Below are 17,960 nucleotides of genomic sequence, written 5' to 3'. Positions count from 1 at the left end.
ACTAGAATGTGTTCAACCTGGTCAGAACTGGTTCATACTGCCCTGTCCTATACCGTCCAGAACAGCCTCAATATGATGGTTCTACTCTCCAGCCTTGGAGGGGACATCTCAACAGGACATTGGCTTCTCATACTGTAACAATAGCAATAACAACGGCAACAAAAGCAACAACAGAGTCTGGCTACAAGGGCTTTCCAGACAGACCAACAGGACCAGGAGGTGACAGCCTCTATAGAGAATACATCATCCACAGAGATACCTCTATTTTTCCGTCTCACCCATCTCCAACAACCCCTAGCAACCCCCACCACAGCCCCCATGGCTGGCCCATCCACAGATGGTGGGTAGGATGTCCTTGTTCCAACACTCTGTGGTAGGTTCCCTGAAAAGCCTGTGGAGCTTGCTTGTTACAACACACATCTAATCCCCAACCCAGGCTGTTGGACTATTTTTACAATGGCCTGCGAAACCACCCCAACACACGCACACTCATATCACATACGAAGCAAGCACGCATCTGATCAGGCACAATAGGGCAGCCTTGATTAAAGCTTTATGCAACGTGCACTGCAGTGTGCAATGTGCACGTCACTTGGATTTAAGCAGAGTGGGTGGAAACAGTTCCTTGCAAACAGAAGATATTCAATACACACACACACACACACACACACACACACACACACACACATTATCCCTGGCTTTTGTTTTGGTCCTTCGGTATCGTGAATCAAATCCCTCTCCATTGTTGCTAAGTATCAGTGTTTTGGTCGCTCCCTCCAATGACAAAGCAAAGCCTGAATTAGTGCGAGTCCTTCGGTTGGCAAGCTGCTCATAGCCACCCCACAACACCGTGTGTGGTCTGTGCTACGTTGTGTGTGTTAGTGATGCGGGGGTTTTACTCATATCCCCGGTCCCGGAATGTCTTTGCTCTGCGATAGATGCAGAGACGACAGAGAGAACGTCAATGTCAGCTAGATTGAAGCATTCATTCTGTCATTTATGACATTATCCTGGTGAGCAATGGTTTATTTAGTCCTCTACATAGAAGAGAAACTGCATGTATCTAATTATAGACAAGTTGACCAACATATAGTTTACTAAAATGTTGGAAATTATAAGCTGAAACCAAAAAATCCTGTACCCCTTGTCAAAAAATAGTGTGTCTGTCTGACTGTAGCCAACAACACATTTTCTATGGGGTCTGGTGCGGGCCTCAAATCTTCATCTTCACTTTATCTCATATAGTCGGGTGGTTGCGGATGGGTTATTAGCAACTGCAGGTGGGTGCGGGTGAACAAACAGCTACCTAACGGTTAAGCGCATTCGGCCAGTAACCGAAAGGTTGCTGGTTCGAATCCCCGAGCCGGCAAGGTGGACAAATCTGCCGTTCTCCAGTTAACCCCCACAACACCTGCTCCCACGTGGGGCTGATGACGTAGACGCCGATTAAGGCAGCCCTGCGCACCGCTCTACCCCTCCCTGGAGTGTGTTTGTGTGTCCGCTGTGGAGCAGGCAGAGCCACCGGGCCTAACAAACACACACAGACTCACACACAGTCACGTCGTGCTGTAGTGGCTGACTCGGCATGCCTCTGACACTGCGGGCGTCTGTTCCTCAGCCTTAGAGCCCATGTACCTGCCTGTGCCCGACACCCTGAGGGCCACACTAAAGCAGCCTTGCCCACAAACACACACACACTCAAGGAGAGGGGTAGCAGTACCATGAGGTCCATAAACAGGTTTTCAACAGCCTCTAAAACTCCTTATTTACACTGGCTGGACGAGAAATGCAATTTATTGGTGTTCTGAGAAAATGTGAATGTGATAAATGTGGTTTATATTCACATTGAGGGTGGCTAGGCTGCCTAGGCCTTTTTATATACACTACCGGTCAAATGTTTTAGAACACCTGCTCCTTCAATGGTTTTTCTGTATTTGTAATAGTGAAGAAATCAAAACTATGGAATAACACATATGGAATCATGTAGTAACCAAAAAAGTGTTAAACAATTCAAAAAATATATTATATTTCATATTCTTTAAAAAGCCACCCTTTGCCTCGATGGCAGCTTTGCACACTCTTGGCATTCTCTCAACCAGCTTCATGAGGTAGTCACCTGGAATGCATTTCAATTAACAGGTGTGCCTTCTTAAAAGTTAATTTGTGGAATTTCTTTCCTTCTTAATGCGTTCGAGCCAATCAGTTGTGTTGTGACAAGGTAGGGGGGGTATACGGAAGATAGTCCTATTTGGTAAAATACCAAGTCCATATTATGGCAAGACCAGCTCAAATAAGCAAAGAGAAACGACAGTCCGTCATTAATTTAAGACATGAAGGTCAGTCAATATGGATAATTTCAAGAACTTTTAACGTTTCTTCAAGTGCAGTCGCAAAAACCATCAAGCGCTATGATGAAACTGGCTCCAATGAGGACCGTCACATGAATGGAAGACCCAGAGTTACCTCTGCTGCAGAGGATAAGTTCATTAGAGTTACCAGCCCAAATTGCAAAAATTTGCAGCCCAAATAAATGCATCTCAACATCAACTGTTAAGAGGAGACTGTGCGAAGCAGGCCTTCATGGTCGAATTGCTGCAAAGAAACAACTACTAAAGGACACCAATAAGAAGAAGAGACTTGCTTGGGCCAAGAAACACGAGCAATGGACATTAGACCGGTGGAAATTTGTCCTTTGGTCTGGAGTCCAAATTGGAGATTTTTAGTTCCAACCGCCGTGTCTTTGTGAGACGTGGTGTGGGTGAACAGATGATCTCCGCATGTGTGTTTCCCACCGTGAAGCATGGAGGAGGAGATGTTATGGTGTGGTAGTGCTTTGCTGGTGACACTGTCTGTGATTTAATTAGAATTCAAGGCAAACTTAACCAGCATGGCTACCACAGCATTCTACAGCAATACGCCATCCCATCTGGTTTGGGCTAAGTGGGACTATAATTTGTTTTTCAACAGGACACTGACCCAACACACCTCCAGGCTGTGTAAGGCTATTTTACCAAGAAGGAGAGTGATGAAGTGCTGCATCAGATGACCTGGCCTCCACAATCCCCCGACCTTAACCAAATTAAGATGGTTTGGGAAGAGTCAGACCGCAGAGTAAAGGAAAAGCAGCCAACAAGTGCTCAGCATATGTGGGAACTCCTTCAAGACTGTTGGAAAAGCATTCCAGGTGAAGCTGGTTTAGAGAATGCCAACAGTGTGCAAAGCTGTCATCAAGGCAATGGGTGGCTATTTGAAGAATCTCAAATCTAAAGTATATTTTGGTTTGTTTAACACTTCTTTGGTTACTACATGATTCCATATGTGTTATTTCATAGTTTTGATGTCTTCACTATTATTCTACAATGTAGAAAATAGTAAAAATAAAGAAAAACTGTTGAATGAGTAGGTGTTCAACATTTTTGACCTGTAGTGTATATATATTTTCTTTACATATGATCTGATTAGAAAAAATTTCTGGGCCCATCATAGCCCATATAAAACAATTTTTTACAGCTAGTTTATTACTGTGTCATATGCTACAACTAAGGTCTGGAGCTGGTTAGGTTAGCTTACTACCAGATCAGGAAAAACGTTGGGCCCTAGGAAACAATTTCCCACCCCCCATCACTCTGGGACCTGTGTGGCCACCTCTGAAATCACCACACAATGTTACAAATGGAGAAAAAAAACATGTCCTATTTGAATGACCTACATTTGACATGTTTTTGGTATTGGAGATGGGCTTCCATAGTTTTACGTGGCTCAGTACAGCTGGTAGCTACTGCAACAATTGCAGAATGTAACCGGCTGTTAATTTAATTTCAGGTAAAAACTCAATGAAACAATTCTCAAGTATTAGGAAAATGTCTATACATTTCAGCTGTTTCAAAAAAACACCGCTCTGCTATTACGATTTATGCTGTCGGAGTGTTGGCTCAATGAGACAATTCTGACAACACGGATCTGCTTCAAGATGGGCAACTGTCGTTTGAGTGTCGTGTGCTACCTCCGGAAGTAGCAGTCGAAGGCGTAGCAAGTACGCGAGTTTACATTAGAGTAACGTGTGTCGCCAACGGTATTTTTACAATAAAGTGTCGTAAGTGTGAAGAGGCTCCTCCTAGTTCGCCTCAGTGTTGTTTGTTTACATCGCAGCCCAATAGAACAGGGTTCCCCAATTTAATTTGGCCCGCGGGTGGTTTTATTTGCTCCCCCCCCCCCACCCACTTTTCTGAGCAAAACATTTTTTATTGTTGGATATAATAGACTGTAAAAACAGTAGGAAATCAGCTCCAAGTGATTTACATTTAAAAAATCTGTTCCCAAGTACTTATATACATAATAGAGAGACACAAATGTAAGCAAGTTTTGAAATGATTATGTTTTAGTCAAACATTCTATGTGCTTGGGCTTCTTGCAGTCAATTTGCAGTCTACAATTTATTAGTAATTTTGTTCCGGGCACCCAGACCATCCGCTCAAGAAAAAATCAACCATCGGCTGAATCTAGTTGATGATTCCTGCAGTAGAGAATTGCCTGTCAGTGCACCCTGAAGCAATGGCACTCAACTGTTATCATATTACCATGATTTCCGCCTGAGACTGTGGTGAAAAAAAGGCCCAAACACCATGCAAATACAGGCCTGTTCAAACAGGTCCTGGAGGACCACAGTCATCACATGCTCTTTTGTACCAGAGACACAACACTGGGCACTTGACTTTCTCACAGCTCTCTGCATCCTCATCCAACAGGACGGGTAGCCTACTCTCATCAGAGAGGTCTTTGAAACCTTGAAGAAGGGTTTCAAAATTGGGGGAATGACACTTTGAAGGTTTTATATTTTTTACATTTAGTCAGGAAATGGAGTTTTAGAAACCGTGTTCTAGGCTATAGACTTTCTTCAGTAGGTCCAACTCTTCTATTTCGGAAATGACTGGTTCATTTCAATATGAGGCTGATTCTCTTGGCTTGGATTTGGTCATTGAGAATTGATGTCACTAAAATAGCTGCAGGCTCCACTACAAACAGATACAGGGCACGTCTCAAATGGCACCCTATTCCCTATAGGGCACATAGGGCTCTGGTCAAAAGTAATGCACTATGTAGGGAGTAGGGTGCCATTTGGGAAGCAGTCACAGTAATATCCGTTGGTTTCAGAGGTCTCTCTGTCTGGAGTTTATAGAACTCAAGGTTGTAGGATGAGAAGCTGGCGAGAAGGCCAAGACTGATTCTCATTTGGGCTCAGAGAGGCTTGATGTGCAGACATGGCTACTGTAGTAGAGATAGAGAATGTTTTTATCAGTGGCCAGAGAGCACACTAAAGGGCCCTCTCCAGTGGAATTGCATTATGATGCCCCTGGGTGCCACATGCAGATTAATGCTACTCTAATGGTCGGCATGGAGGTACGGCTGAACGTTTCTAATGTTTCAGCCAATCAGGGATGAGAGCCTTGGGAACCAAAACTGTTGGGTGTCATGGATGACAGGAGTTACTGTGTAGAGATGCCAAGCCTCTTGGCAAATGCTGTTATTGATGAGTGGGACTTACAGGACAGATCCCTGAACCTGTCTCTTCATATTAACTTCCAGACTCATAGTCTCATTCACTGGCACTGTTTTTCTGACAGATTTTAACTCTGCAACGTTTGTGCTGTATTCGATATTTTTAAATTACATTTATTTGCAAGACATATAGCGTATAAAACTACCGTCCATCGGCGTTTCTGTTTCTCTAATGATTCACAGAATGATTTCAGTTTCTCTGGCTCATGTAGTGGGCTCACTCCCCTCTGATAACCATTGCTATTGACGGTGGGAGAGAGAGACAACAACAGAGGACAGAGGAGCCTGTTGGAATGCTGATGTAATCATTGTGAGACGAGAGGAGACGACGGACACCATTCCCTCTGCTCCTTTACCAGGACCGGACTGCTGCTGAGATAAGCACAGGCCTCCACTTATTTCACATCTGTCTGGCCCTGACCTGCAGGTACAGCTCTGAAAGTGCTGTGAAATATGCCGCGGCCTCTGACGTCACTCACATTCGATGCCGTGTGTGAGTCTGCAGACGTACTCTACTCTACAGCCAGGTGTGAAATGCAGCGTCAGTGTCAGGCTCGTTACCTTGCAGTAGGACAAGATGTGGTGCATTTAGCGGATGGATAAAGAAACGTCTTAGATAACATGTGTGGAAAAACAAAAGACTGGAGTAGAATAGTCCAAGGGACCCCCCCCCCTTCCCTGTGTATACTAAACGTTTATTAGAAAATGCAGCTTTTCAGTCACACAGATCACCTTGATCAAGGCGTGTGCATGATTCTGCGTTTCCAGTGTTGGTTGTGTTGTACAGACTGAGGTGCAGTTCCAACATGATATCATAGGAAAACGTCATCCTGTCACATCACCATATATGAAAAACGTCACAATATATGACGTTTTTTTCTTTCTCAATACATTGGATTCAATGGGAAAAGACGTGTCAAATGGTTGACATTTTTATCAATACATTGCTTTCAAAGGGAGAATATGACTGTGACATGGTTGACGTTTTTGTCAGTACATTGCATTCAATGGGAAAATATGAGTGTCACAGGGGTTAGAGTTAGACATACAGACAGATTTACAATTCTATGGGCAAATTATTGAGAGCTCGGTCAGACAGGCAGGCAAAAACTTGACAGGATGCCATTTTGAGTTTGATACTGGGTGCAATTGAGACGTCACTTCACACAAGTCCTCCTACTGTACTTATTGTATATATACCACAGTAATTAGAGGAGTCACGATGCAATCACTGACCCTAGACAGGCTGTCACCAGCCATGGGAGTGGTCCTACAAACAGCTGACCACCTCCTAATCCCAAATTACAGCCAATGGTTACACACTCTGTCTATTCTAAGGGAAAGGACGGATCAAATCTGTCTATCCACCACTTACTTTGGCCCTGAGATGTCGTACTGTTGGTCACAATTTTCAGCTCACGTTATTTTTACGATACGTATTTTATTAGGCCACTGTCCGACTTTCCAAGAGTATGAGGCCTTTACAGCTGGCACAACCGTTGATAGCCTTTTCTTAAGTACAGTGTTGAGTATAATGTTGTTATCTAATGTGTATTGCCCCCCCATTCTTATCATTGCACTGTTAACAATACTTAACAACCACGCTATTGGGTTGGATGGGTAGCACCCACACAATGTTATCATTATGTAAAGTCTTTTTCTTGCTGCTTCACACAGAATGGATCTGACTGACAGTTCGATAGCATAAGCCGATACCCAGTAATAAAACCATGGTGATGGTTGTGTATCAAACCCATTGACCCTAGCAAAGCATGGCGTTTATACATTGCAAGACGATACAAATATTGCCAGCCTCGCTTGATCATGTGTTTTAAACAGTTATCTTTAGAGTCAACAGAGTCTGGTCAACAGAAGGATATTACTACAGCATTTAATTAGGCCAATGTTCTTATCTTTTCTTCATTCATTCTATTCATTATTTCCATTATTATACATGTTAGGAAGACTGATGGGGAAGAAAAAAGAAAAGCAAAACGGCAAGTTCCGCATGACTTATAGAAGAAGTCCACGGTGGATCTTGTGGGTCTGCCATTTAGGTGTGATGACAAGTTACATTTCCCTCCTAGCTGACTCTTCCATGTTAACACAGCAGCCCAGAGCAGGCCTGTAGCCAGACCTATTGGGCTGCCCAGCCACAGGACTCACAGAAGAGGGCTTGGGGAAAGAGTTTTGCAAGACCACACAAACACACAGCAACGAGCGCACGTACGTGCACACAAACACAAGCATACGCACACAAGCACACGCGCACACACACACACACACACACACACACACACACACACACACACACACACACACACACAGGGCACGAACAGACCCACATCTATTCATAACCCCAGTATTATTCAATTATTCCTGTGTTGCTAGTGAACTTAATTGAACCCAAGCCTAGGGGCCAGTGTAGGGGTATGCTGTGTTGTGTGTGTTGTTACAGCTGATAACCCCTCTGTGAAAGTATCGTCAGCACCATCTTGGGTTTCGGCTCGCTTGTTTGTGTTGAACCTCCACACAGTTTGTCTTCTCACACTGAGAAGCCTGTCAGTCCAAATATACAGGGGGCATACAGTGCATTCGGAAAGTATTCAGACCCCTTGACTTTTTCCACATTTTGTTACGTTACAGCCTTATTTCTAAAATGTATTGAATTCTTTTTTTTCCCTCATCAATCTACACACAATACCCCATAATGACAAAACAAAACTGATTTTTATATGGAAATGTATAACAAATATAAAACTGAAATATCACATTAACATAAGTATTCAAACCCTTTCCTCAGTACTTTGTTGAAGCACCTTGGCAGCGATTACAGCCTTGAGTATTCATGGGTATGATGCTACAAGCTTGGCACACTTGTATTTGGGGAGTTTCTCCCATTCTTCTCTACAAATCCTCTCAAGCTCTGTCAGTTTGGATAGGAAGCGTCGCTGCACAGCTATTCCCAAAGATGTTTGATCGGGTTCAAGTCCGGGCTCTGGCTGGGTCACTCAAGGACATTCAGAGACTTGTCCCGAAGCCACTCCTGCGTTGTCTTGGCTGTGTGCTTCGGGTCATTGTCCTGTTGGAAGGTGAACCTTCGCCACAGTCTGAGGTCCTGAGCACTCTGGAGCAGGTTTTCATCAAGGAACTTTGTACATTGCTTCCCCTCGCTCCTGACTAGTCTCCCATTCCCTGCCGCTGAAAAACATCCCCACAGCATGATGCTGCCTCCAACATGCTTCACCTTAGGGATGGTGCAAGGTTTCTTCCAGACGTGACGCTTGGCATTCAGGCCAAAGAGTTTAATCTTGGTTTCATCAGACCAGAGAATTTTGTTTCTCATGGTCTGACAGTCCTTTAGGTGCCTTTTGGCAAACTCCAAGCAGGCTGTCATGTGCCTTTTACTGAGGAGTGGCTTCCGTCTGGCCACTCTACTGGCCTGATTGGTGGAGTGCTGCAGAGATGGTTATCCTTCTGGAAGGTTCTCCCATCTCCTCAGAGGTACTCTAGAGCTCTGTCAGAGTGACCATTGGGTTCTTGCTCACCTCCCTGACCAAGGCCCTTCTCCCCGGATTGCTCAGTTTGGCCGGGCCACCAGCTCTAGGAAGAGTCTTGGTGGTTCCAAATGTCTTCCATGTAAGAATCATGGAGGCCACTGTGTTCTTGGGGACCTTCAATGCTGCAGAAATATGTTGGTACCCTTCCCCAGATCTGTGCCTCATCAGAATCGTGTCTCGGAGCTCTACGGATAATTCCTTCAACCTCATGGCTTGGTTTTCGCTCTGACATGCACTGTCAACTGTGGGACCTTATATAGACAGTTGTGTGCCTTTCCAAATCAAGTCCAATCAGTTGAATTTACCACAGGTGGACTCCAATGAAGTTGTAGAAGTATCTCAAGGATGATCAATGGAAACAGGATGCACCTGAGCTCAATTTCGAGTCTCATAGCAAAAGGTCTGAATACTTATGTAAATAAGGTGTTAGTGTTTTTATTTTTAATCTATTTGCAAAAATTCTAAAACCCTGTTTTTGTTTTGTCATTATTGGGTATTGTGTGACGATTAATGAGGATATTTCTTTTTAAATCCATTTTTAGAATAAACCGGTAGGTAACAAAATGTCTGAAAGGGGAAGTGGTCTACTTTCCGAATGCACTGTAGCCCTATCCTCTCCTCTTCTGATCTTGGCAAGAAAAGGGATCTCTCCTTTTCCAGTGGAAACTGTGGGAAAAAGTTTAAACAGGCTTTTTTGGATAAAAGTGGGCACCATTGTGTTGAGAAAAATTGGGAAGGATTATGGGTTTGGCAGGTTGTCTATTAAGGCCCTTTCTGCATTCAAGGTTGTACAGTAAGATAAGATAATGACTTTATTATCTCCATGGGGAAGTGATGGAAAGCACCCCGCCGCTCCTCTCTCCCATCCCTGTGGACCCAGCAGACCAGCCATTCCTTCCCAGCAGGCATTTGGAACTTGCTCCCACTGTGGGACTCCTACCCAGACCACAGCCAGGAATGTGCTTACACTGGTGGAAAAAACAAGGAGGGACGAGCGAAGAGGGATGCAGATGTGTGAGAGAGGCAGAGAGAGAGCGTGAAGGAAGTGTGAGTTTATGATAGCGTGAGATCGGGGGGAAAGTGGGAAAAAGGATTGCACGGAGTGATAGAATTATGGCAAACTGGCACACAGAGGTGGAAGAAGAAGAGGGAGAGAGCCGACAAGGTGGTGGATGTGGCACCTATGTGTAGGCTATTTGCTTAGGCCTGGGCCCGTGCCCTGTGTTTCCTGCCCAGTTGTGAAGTGGACTGAACAGTGTGCCCTACATTAAACCAGCACCCAATGGAACGCACTGACTGCTTGTGTTATGCTGCACTGTGTTACCCTGCACTAGTTTGAGTCTTCCAGTCACCACTTGCTCCTTGCTCCTTCCCCTCATCACCTTTCGATATCACTAAGCTCCACACAACACACTCCACCCCGGCCGGCAGAGAGTCTCCCCAGTAACAGTCAGGATAAAACTGAGTGCACTGGTCAATATCCACCCACAGCCAACACACAGACTGAGAGTGGGGATCAAAGGACCACATCTGCATTGCTGTTCAAAACGAACGGTAATAGGGATTTATTATCCCGGGTCTGGCTAGGGAACATGGAACACTCTGTTCTCAACAGGCAAGAACACACACTAATGGGAACGTGCTCATGTAAATGTCAGATCTCTCTCTCTCTTCACCTTCTGTATGTGCACATTGTGTCCAGTCGCTATGTCTTCATTGTTCAACGCTGAGCTAAAAGAGAGAGTCATAACATGAACATACTGTATGATTTTTTTGGGGGAGGATAAAAAGTACATACAAAAATCTAAATGCAAACTGTTTCTAATTTGAATAGGCCTTTAATTAGTTACATTCACTGCTAAATGGACAACATTTGACCGAATGTATTTTATGTTATGTATATAAAAAGAAACTCTGTGACTCTGTGAATGGTGGTTCTCAAGAGCTTTTGAGGGTGATTTGGAAGGGAAAAGGTTGGCAACCATTGTCCTAGTTAAGGTTAGGATTGGGGGAGGGGAAGCTGATCCTAGATCTGTACCTCTCAGCATCAACTGAGAGTGGTTCAAGGTCAGTGCACATGCTTTAGTAGGTTAAGAGATGGGCTAAAGTCCCTCTGAGGGGCGGGCTAAAGTCCCTCTGCTCCAACATGCTGAAATCAAGGCTTTTAGTTTCACCATAGATCTGTTTCAAGTCTCTAGTGAACCCCCCAGGACTTAACCCACCTTAACCCACACATACATGTACTTTACATACACACAGACTCTCACACACACTCAGGTGCAGGACAGTCTGACAAAAAATATTGCCAACATTGTTTTTACTTTTTTAAATGTATTATATATATATACATTTTTTGGTGGGGGGACTCGGCGCCAGCTATCTAAACGTGTTGTAATCAAGGTTGAATTTGAGCCCGGGGGCCCCCATTGATTTTGTTAGTCAGTCACTTAGATATCACATTAAAAAATGAAAATATTTCTCTCCATCCTATGGCAAAATGTAAAGAGTTGCAGGAAATTAGCTGTAAAACATGCTCATTTTCAATTGCACGAAATTAACACTAAAACTAAAACATTTCCCATCCATGGTTTAGAGTGTAGTTCGGAGGTTAGCTTTATGGAGTACTTTTTGGGACCAGATGCAATTTGGACAAGAGAGGCTGCTTTCTGGGCTCTGCTCAACAGCCCTGTCATTGTGTAGACCGTCTTTGTGCTTACCGCTCTCTCTCTCTCTCTCTCTCTCTCTCTCTCTCTCTCTCTCTCTCTCTCTCTCTCTCTCTCTCTCTCTCTCTCTCTCTCTCTCTCTCCCTCCATCTCTCTCTATCTCTCGCCATCTCTCTCTCTCTCTCTCTCTCTCTCTCTCTCTCTCTCTCTCTCTCTCTCTCCCTCCATCTCTCTCTCTCTCTCGCCATCTCTCTCTCTCTCTCTCTCTCTCTCTCTCTCTCTCGCCATCTCTCTCTCTCTCATCTATCGATGCGCCCTTCAGCGAGAGTGAGTTAGCTGAGCAGTTGGCACAGATTGTGTGTGTGCGTTCGTGCGCGCGTAGGAGTGCGAGCGTAGGAATGTGTCGGTGCAGACGGGTGTACTGTACTAGGCAGCCCGGTGCCAGGATCTGTGACCTACAGTATAAAGTGTACTGATTAAGAGAGGCCTCATTAATCAACCTCAAGGGCCTGGTCTGCTGCCCCAGATCCAGCTCACTACTCTATACTGGACCAGAGCACTGGGATGATGGACCAGAGCCAGGACATGGAGAGAGAGCAGGGATCAGGACACTCTGAACTTTGGGGAAGCTCCCAATTTCTGATTGTGAAATAGGTTATGTCATTTATTTCATTCTAAGAATGATCTGTCTGCGTGTATGTGTGTGCGTGCGTGTGTGTCTGTCTTGAGTGCCTGTGCGTTTTAACTGTGTATTAAGTGTTCCCCGTTGTGTGTGCTGCAGAGGTGCCCATGGTGCTGTACCTGTTTGCCCTGGTGTCCCTGGTGTGGCTGTGGGCAGGACTACACCTGGGCTACAGATACCTGTGGATGCTCATCCTCTACGTCATCTTCAACTGCCTGCTGGTAAGACCTTTTTGTCGTTATCTTCATCGTCTTTGTGTGTGTCATCCAGACATGTTTTGCACAGTAAAATCACAAGGCTTAATTGAACTCCTATGGAGTCAAATGTAATGTTATTTTGGGGGGTTTATATGGTCCCACTCCCATTTTATGTTGAAACTACTCTGGTCATGGTGTTGATATTCTTGGAGTTAAAACAACATTAAATGGAGTAAATATCCTACTCACAGGGAGTTAGCTGGCCGCTGAACTAACTTAGCAATCGGGAAAAATGTTTGCTGACATGGGCTAATTGACGGACTGTCAGTGACTGACAGAACAAGAGAAAAACTACTGAGGCACAACCACATTTCTAAATTGCACCTTGCGTATTCTACTATTCTAACTCGCAACAGTAAGTTGAGACCCCGACTGAGTTCTTAAAACATCCCTGAACTACACCATGTAAACTGGAACAACTGTCTCGTTAACGGTTGCTATAAATCCAACCCCTTACAGATTGGGTTAGTTTAGATTATCATTTTTTTTTCTTCTTTGTGTAGCGTAAGATCAAAAAACATTCAATGTACGTGCAAAAACACAGATATTGAAACAAACAGTTGAAAAAAAATCAACCTGCAACAGAGCATGCTGGGAAATGTTGACAATGAGTCCCCTCCCACATCTATGCATAACTCCATACATTGAACTCTGTCTCTGGTTACACTTAATGGTGTTCGAAGTACTCTGTCCCAATCCAACTCCAGTTATCAACACTGACTCCAGGCATCTTATCCCTCTCTTGAGGGTTAAGATAACGCCCGGTAGAGTCAATTTAACCCTAATGTTCATAACACTGTGATTTCTACTAACCTTGATTTACTGTCTAGTGTCTTGAATCTCTCGATTGCCGTCAAAACTGGAGGGAAACCTGATTTAGTTTTGTAAATGTTACAACAGAGCACCAACTACTTCCTGGATACTTTAAGAGCCCAATGTAGACATTGACGTAATAACTCTCCTACGGTTTCTGTTTGTCAGTGTGTGTGAGTTCAGAACAGCCTCCCTCTATCTATCGTTGCTCAGTCTCTGGAGGCCTTGGCGGTCAGCACACTTGTATTATATATTGATCCCTTAAACCACTGCACTGTTTGGCCCCTTGAGTGTGTATATGTGTGTGTGTGTGTGTGTGTGTGTGTGTGTGTGTGTGTGTGTGTGTGTGTGTGTGTGTGTGTGTGTGTGTGTGTGTGTGTGTGTGTGTGTGTGTGTGTGTGTGTGTGATTCGTGAGTCTGTATGATTGCGTGAGTGTGTGTGTGTGTGCGTGCGTGCCTTGATGTGTGTGTGTGCTTGCGCATGTGTGTTTGCGTCTTGATGTGTGCGTGCATGTCTTGATGTGTGTGCTCGCATGAGTGTGTGTGTGATGAAGGGTATTCGAGGACTTTGAAGCCATCCTTTGATGTCTGGCCCGGGCAGGGTGGGAAAAGCTCTTCTTGAGGGCTATCATAGATACCATATCTCCGGAGAGTGACATCGCCCAGGCCAGACCACTCTCTCAGTACTCTCAGTACAGTGTGGGAATGCATATCAGAGAGCGTGAGAGAGAGGAGAGATAACTTTATCATCAGATATTTCTGTACGACTGTATAGTCTACAGCCAATAGCATTAATATCTCGTTTTGTAACGGTTGCGTAACTGACAATGTGTTGAAGATGTTTGAACTGTTCAACCCCACTTCATTGCCTGAACTCTGAAGGGGTGTTGCTTGCTCGTTGAGGGTAGATTCCTCACTCCTAAAGCAACCGTATCATTTGAAAAGGACATATTATAAAAGCATTCAAATTGTTGAGTTAGGTAGGCGGTGGACTGGACAGTGGAATAATTGTTGTTTCAGGCCAGTCCTGGTGAATGTCTCTGCTAGCTGTCACTTTCTTCTAGACGTCATCTGTCCATTAAGTGTGTCACACAGGACCCTAGTGATATGTAGCGTCTGCACGTGAAAGACGACAGAAGCGCACTAAAGTCAACCCGTGGCTTTAATGAGTGCAGACATGATGTCATTTTGACAATAGCTGAGGTAACACAACACCTATAAGCCCATGCCATGTACAAATACCCCAATATGAGGTAATCTGATCAGCTGTCCAATGGACGAACAGTATGGCCTATTTTGTCCAACATTATCCATATCAAAAGTATCTTTCTAAGACATGGCTTTGTTTGTATATATATATATATATATATATATATATATATATATATATATATATATATATATATATTATATATACAAAAGTATGTTGACACCCCTTCAAATTTGTGGATTCGGCTATTTCAGCCATACCCGTTGCTTACAGGTCTGTAAAATCGAGTACACAGCCATGCAATCTCCATAGACAAACATTGGCAGTAGTATGGCCTTAACTGAAGAACTCAGTAACTTTCAACGTGGCACCATCATAGGATGCCACCTTTCCAACCAGTCAGTTTGTAAACTTTTTGCCCTGCTAGAGCGGCCCCGGTCAACTGTAAGTTATTGTGAAGTGAAAACGTCTAGGCCACGAAGTGGTAGGCCACACAAGCTCACAGAACGAGACCGTCGAGTGCTGAAGCACGTAGTACGTAAAAATCATCTGTCCTCGGTTGCAATACTAACTACCGAGTTACGAACTGCATCTGGAAGCAACGTCAGCACAAGAATTGTTTGATAGGAGCTTAATGAAATGGGTTTCCAAGACCAAGCAGCCAAGCGTCAGCTGGAGTGATGTAAAGCTCGCCGCCATTGGACTTTGAAGCAGTGGAAATGCGTTTTCTGGAGTGATGAATCATGCTTCACCATCTGGAAGTCCGACAGACTAATCTGGGTTTGGCGGATGCCAGGAGAAAGCTTCCTGCCCGAATGCATAGTGCCAACTGTAAAGTTTGGTGGAGGAGGAATAATGGTCTGGGATGGTTTTTCATGGTTCAGGCTAGGCCCCTTAGTTCCATTGAAGGAAAATCTTAACGCTACAGCATACAATGACATTCTAGACAATTCTGTGGCAACAGTTTGGGGAAGGCCCTTTCCTGTTTCAGCATAACAATGCCCCCGTGCACAAAGCGAGGTCCATACAGAAATGGTTTGTTGAAATCAGTGTGGAAGAACTTGACTGGCCTGCACAGAGCCCTGACCTCAACTCCATCGAACACCTTTGGGATGAATTGGAACGCCGACTGCGAGCCAGGCCTAAGTGCCCAACATCAGTGCCCAACCTCACTAATGCTCTTGTGGCTGAATGGAAGCAAGTCGCCGCATCAATATTCCAACATCTAGTGGAAAGCTTTCCCAGAAGAGGGGGAGGCTGTTATAGCAGCAAAGGGGGGATCAACTCCATATTAATGCCCATGATTTTGGAATGAGATGTTCGACGAGCAGATGTGCACATGCTTTTGGTCATGTGGTGTATTTTTACGAATTCCCCTGCCACTATAAGTTCCAAAACAGGATGAATCCCCTGAAAGTGTAGAGAAAGTCCAACTAAAAGGCCTTTGGTTGCCTCTGAAGTGTCTTTCATGAGCGAATCTCTCTCCCTTGACTCTCCCGAGCCCCTTTCACAGACCCCCACTCTCCCTAGCCACTTCCACTGCCCCCCCCCCCCCCCCCCCCACACACATCACAATTCTAAAATAATCAGCTCTATCATCCCTAGGGAGAAAGAACAGAACACGGTTGAAAAGTTATTTTGTTTCAACCAGAGAATCTCCACAGCCTCCAATTGCCCTGGGCTCAGATGTAAAGACAAAAGCAGTCTATAAGCAGTTGTCTCTAGGGAGAGTTCTCTGTAAGACAGGAAGAAATGAGCTGGAACAGACAGTACCCTTTTCTACAGGTAATGAGCTTCCAAGGAGAGCTGCATCCGAGACCATCGATTAGCTCTAAACAAACACATCTGACCTAGATTTCCAGAGCGCTGCTGTTTCGGCTGCTGCTCTCTGCCATTGACGCCTGCACCAGGCTGTTTTTGAAGCTCTTGCCGCCTCTTTCGGCCCTAACACGATTAAGGGACAATTGTTCTGCCTTGAGAGTCTGCTTTTATGGAGCAAAACCAATTACTTTAGTGGGTAGACGAGGAACGTGGAGATGAGAGCGCTGACATTTGTGTCGTGACTCGGCCGTTAGTACCACGTCGTCGCCAACGCTAATGAACATTAATAGAGACGACCGTAAATGTTGCGAACCATAATGCATCGTCATGTATCAGGTTTTTATATTTGGCTTCGTGGAATGTAATTCAATTCATATGATTAGGATTTATAATATAGTCACATTCGCCTACGTTGCATGGAGTGAAGTTTACACCTGCATTGCTTGCTGTTTGGGGTTTTAGGCTGGGTTTCTGTACAGCACTTCGAGATATTAGCTGATGTACGAAGGGCTATATAAAATAAACTTGATTTGATGATTTGATTTGATTTGATATTATACGTGTATGGCTAGATAACAAATCTTCAGATTAAGGTTTTCTGTTTTTGGTGTCTCAAACCACCTCAGACCGTCTAAGAAATCTCTTAAAGGCTACATTTCAATTCATTTACTTTCTAGCTAGCCATTGAGTTGGCATAATATCTGAGTACATTATGTCACTTTCTGCTGTTCTGTGGCTATGTGTTACTCCAGTTGCTTATGTGCCTCTATTCGGTTGCACAGTTTGCGGTTGGATGCTCTTTCAGGTTGTTTTGTATTATCTCGCTCATGCGGTACATTTTCCATGAGGAGAATTTTCCATGTTGTTATTGTTGTTAGTGTGGCTGTTGCTCTGACTGTAAAAGGCTGTTTAATGGTTCTGCTCACTTCGGCTAATTGCTGAAAATCGTTAAACAAGTGCAGATGTTAGAGCGTGCGCGTGTGCGCATAGGTGGGTGCGCTCGCGCTTGTGTGCACATGCACGCGCACGTATGCGCCCACGCACAGAAGGGTCGATTCTATGCATTCATTTTAACTATATAGACTCTCTCAATGCTATTTACTTTATGATTTAGGCTAACAGCTCTGAACCACAGCAGCCCCGGTACATGTCCTCCAGTAAGCAGCCATCAACCAGCTGGCTCCAGTGTGCTTGGCTATATTTTATACATCCTGCTTAGTGGTTAGTTAGCGCTGCTCTGGAGCTTCAAGGCAACCTCAAAGGACAGCTGTACATGAAGGCAGCCATCAGGGGATGTACAGTAAAATGTCTGTGTCCCAAAGTACTGTATGTCTGCAGGACCAAGTATTGCACTACATAGGGAGTAAGGTGCTTGGCACACAGCCTATTACAGAGAAG

General features: G+C 44.5%; 1 protein-coding gene across 1 annotated transcript in view; it reads left to right on the top strand.

Annotated features, from left to right (window-relative positions):
* Nucleotides 1-17,960, top strand: part of adgrv1 (adhesion G protein-coupled receptor V1) — a 171,100-nt gene that overhangs the window by 142,090 nt on the left and 11,050 nt on the right. Inside the window, exon 86 of the mRNA XM_039013161.1 lies at nt 12,561-12,682. Within this exon, the coding sequence (XP_038869089.1) occupies nt 12,561-12,682 (122 nt within the window). The remainder of the gene's footprint in view (nt 1-12,560; nt 12,683-17,960) is intronic.

This window comes from Salvelinus namaycush, chromosome 18 (genome assembly GCF_016432855.1).
Source record: "Salvelinus namaycush isolate Seneca chromosome 18, SaNama_1.0, whole genome shotgun sequence".
Classification (NCBI taxonomy): Eukaryota; Metazoa; Chordata; class Actinopteri; order Salmoniformes; family Salmonidae; genus Salvelinus; species Salvelinus namaycush.
Note: the sequence above shows the minus strand (reverse complement) of the source record. Positions and strands in the feature narration are given on the sequence as shown.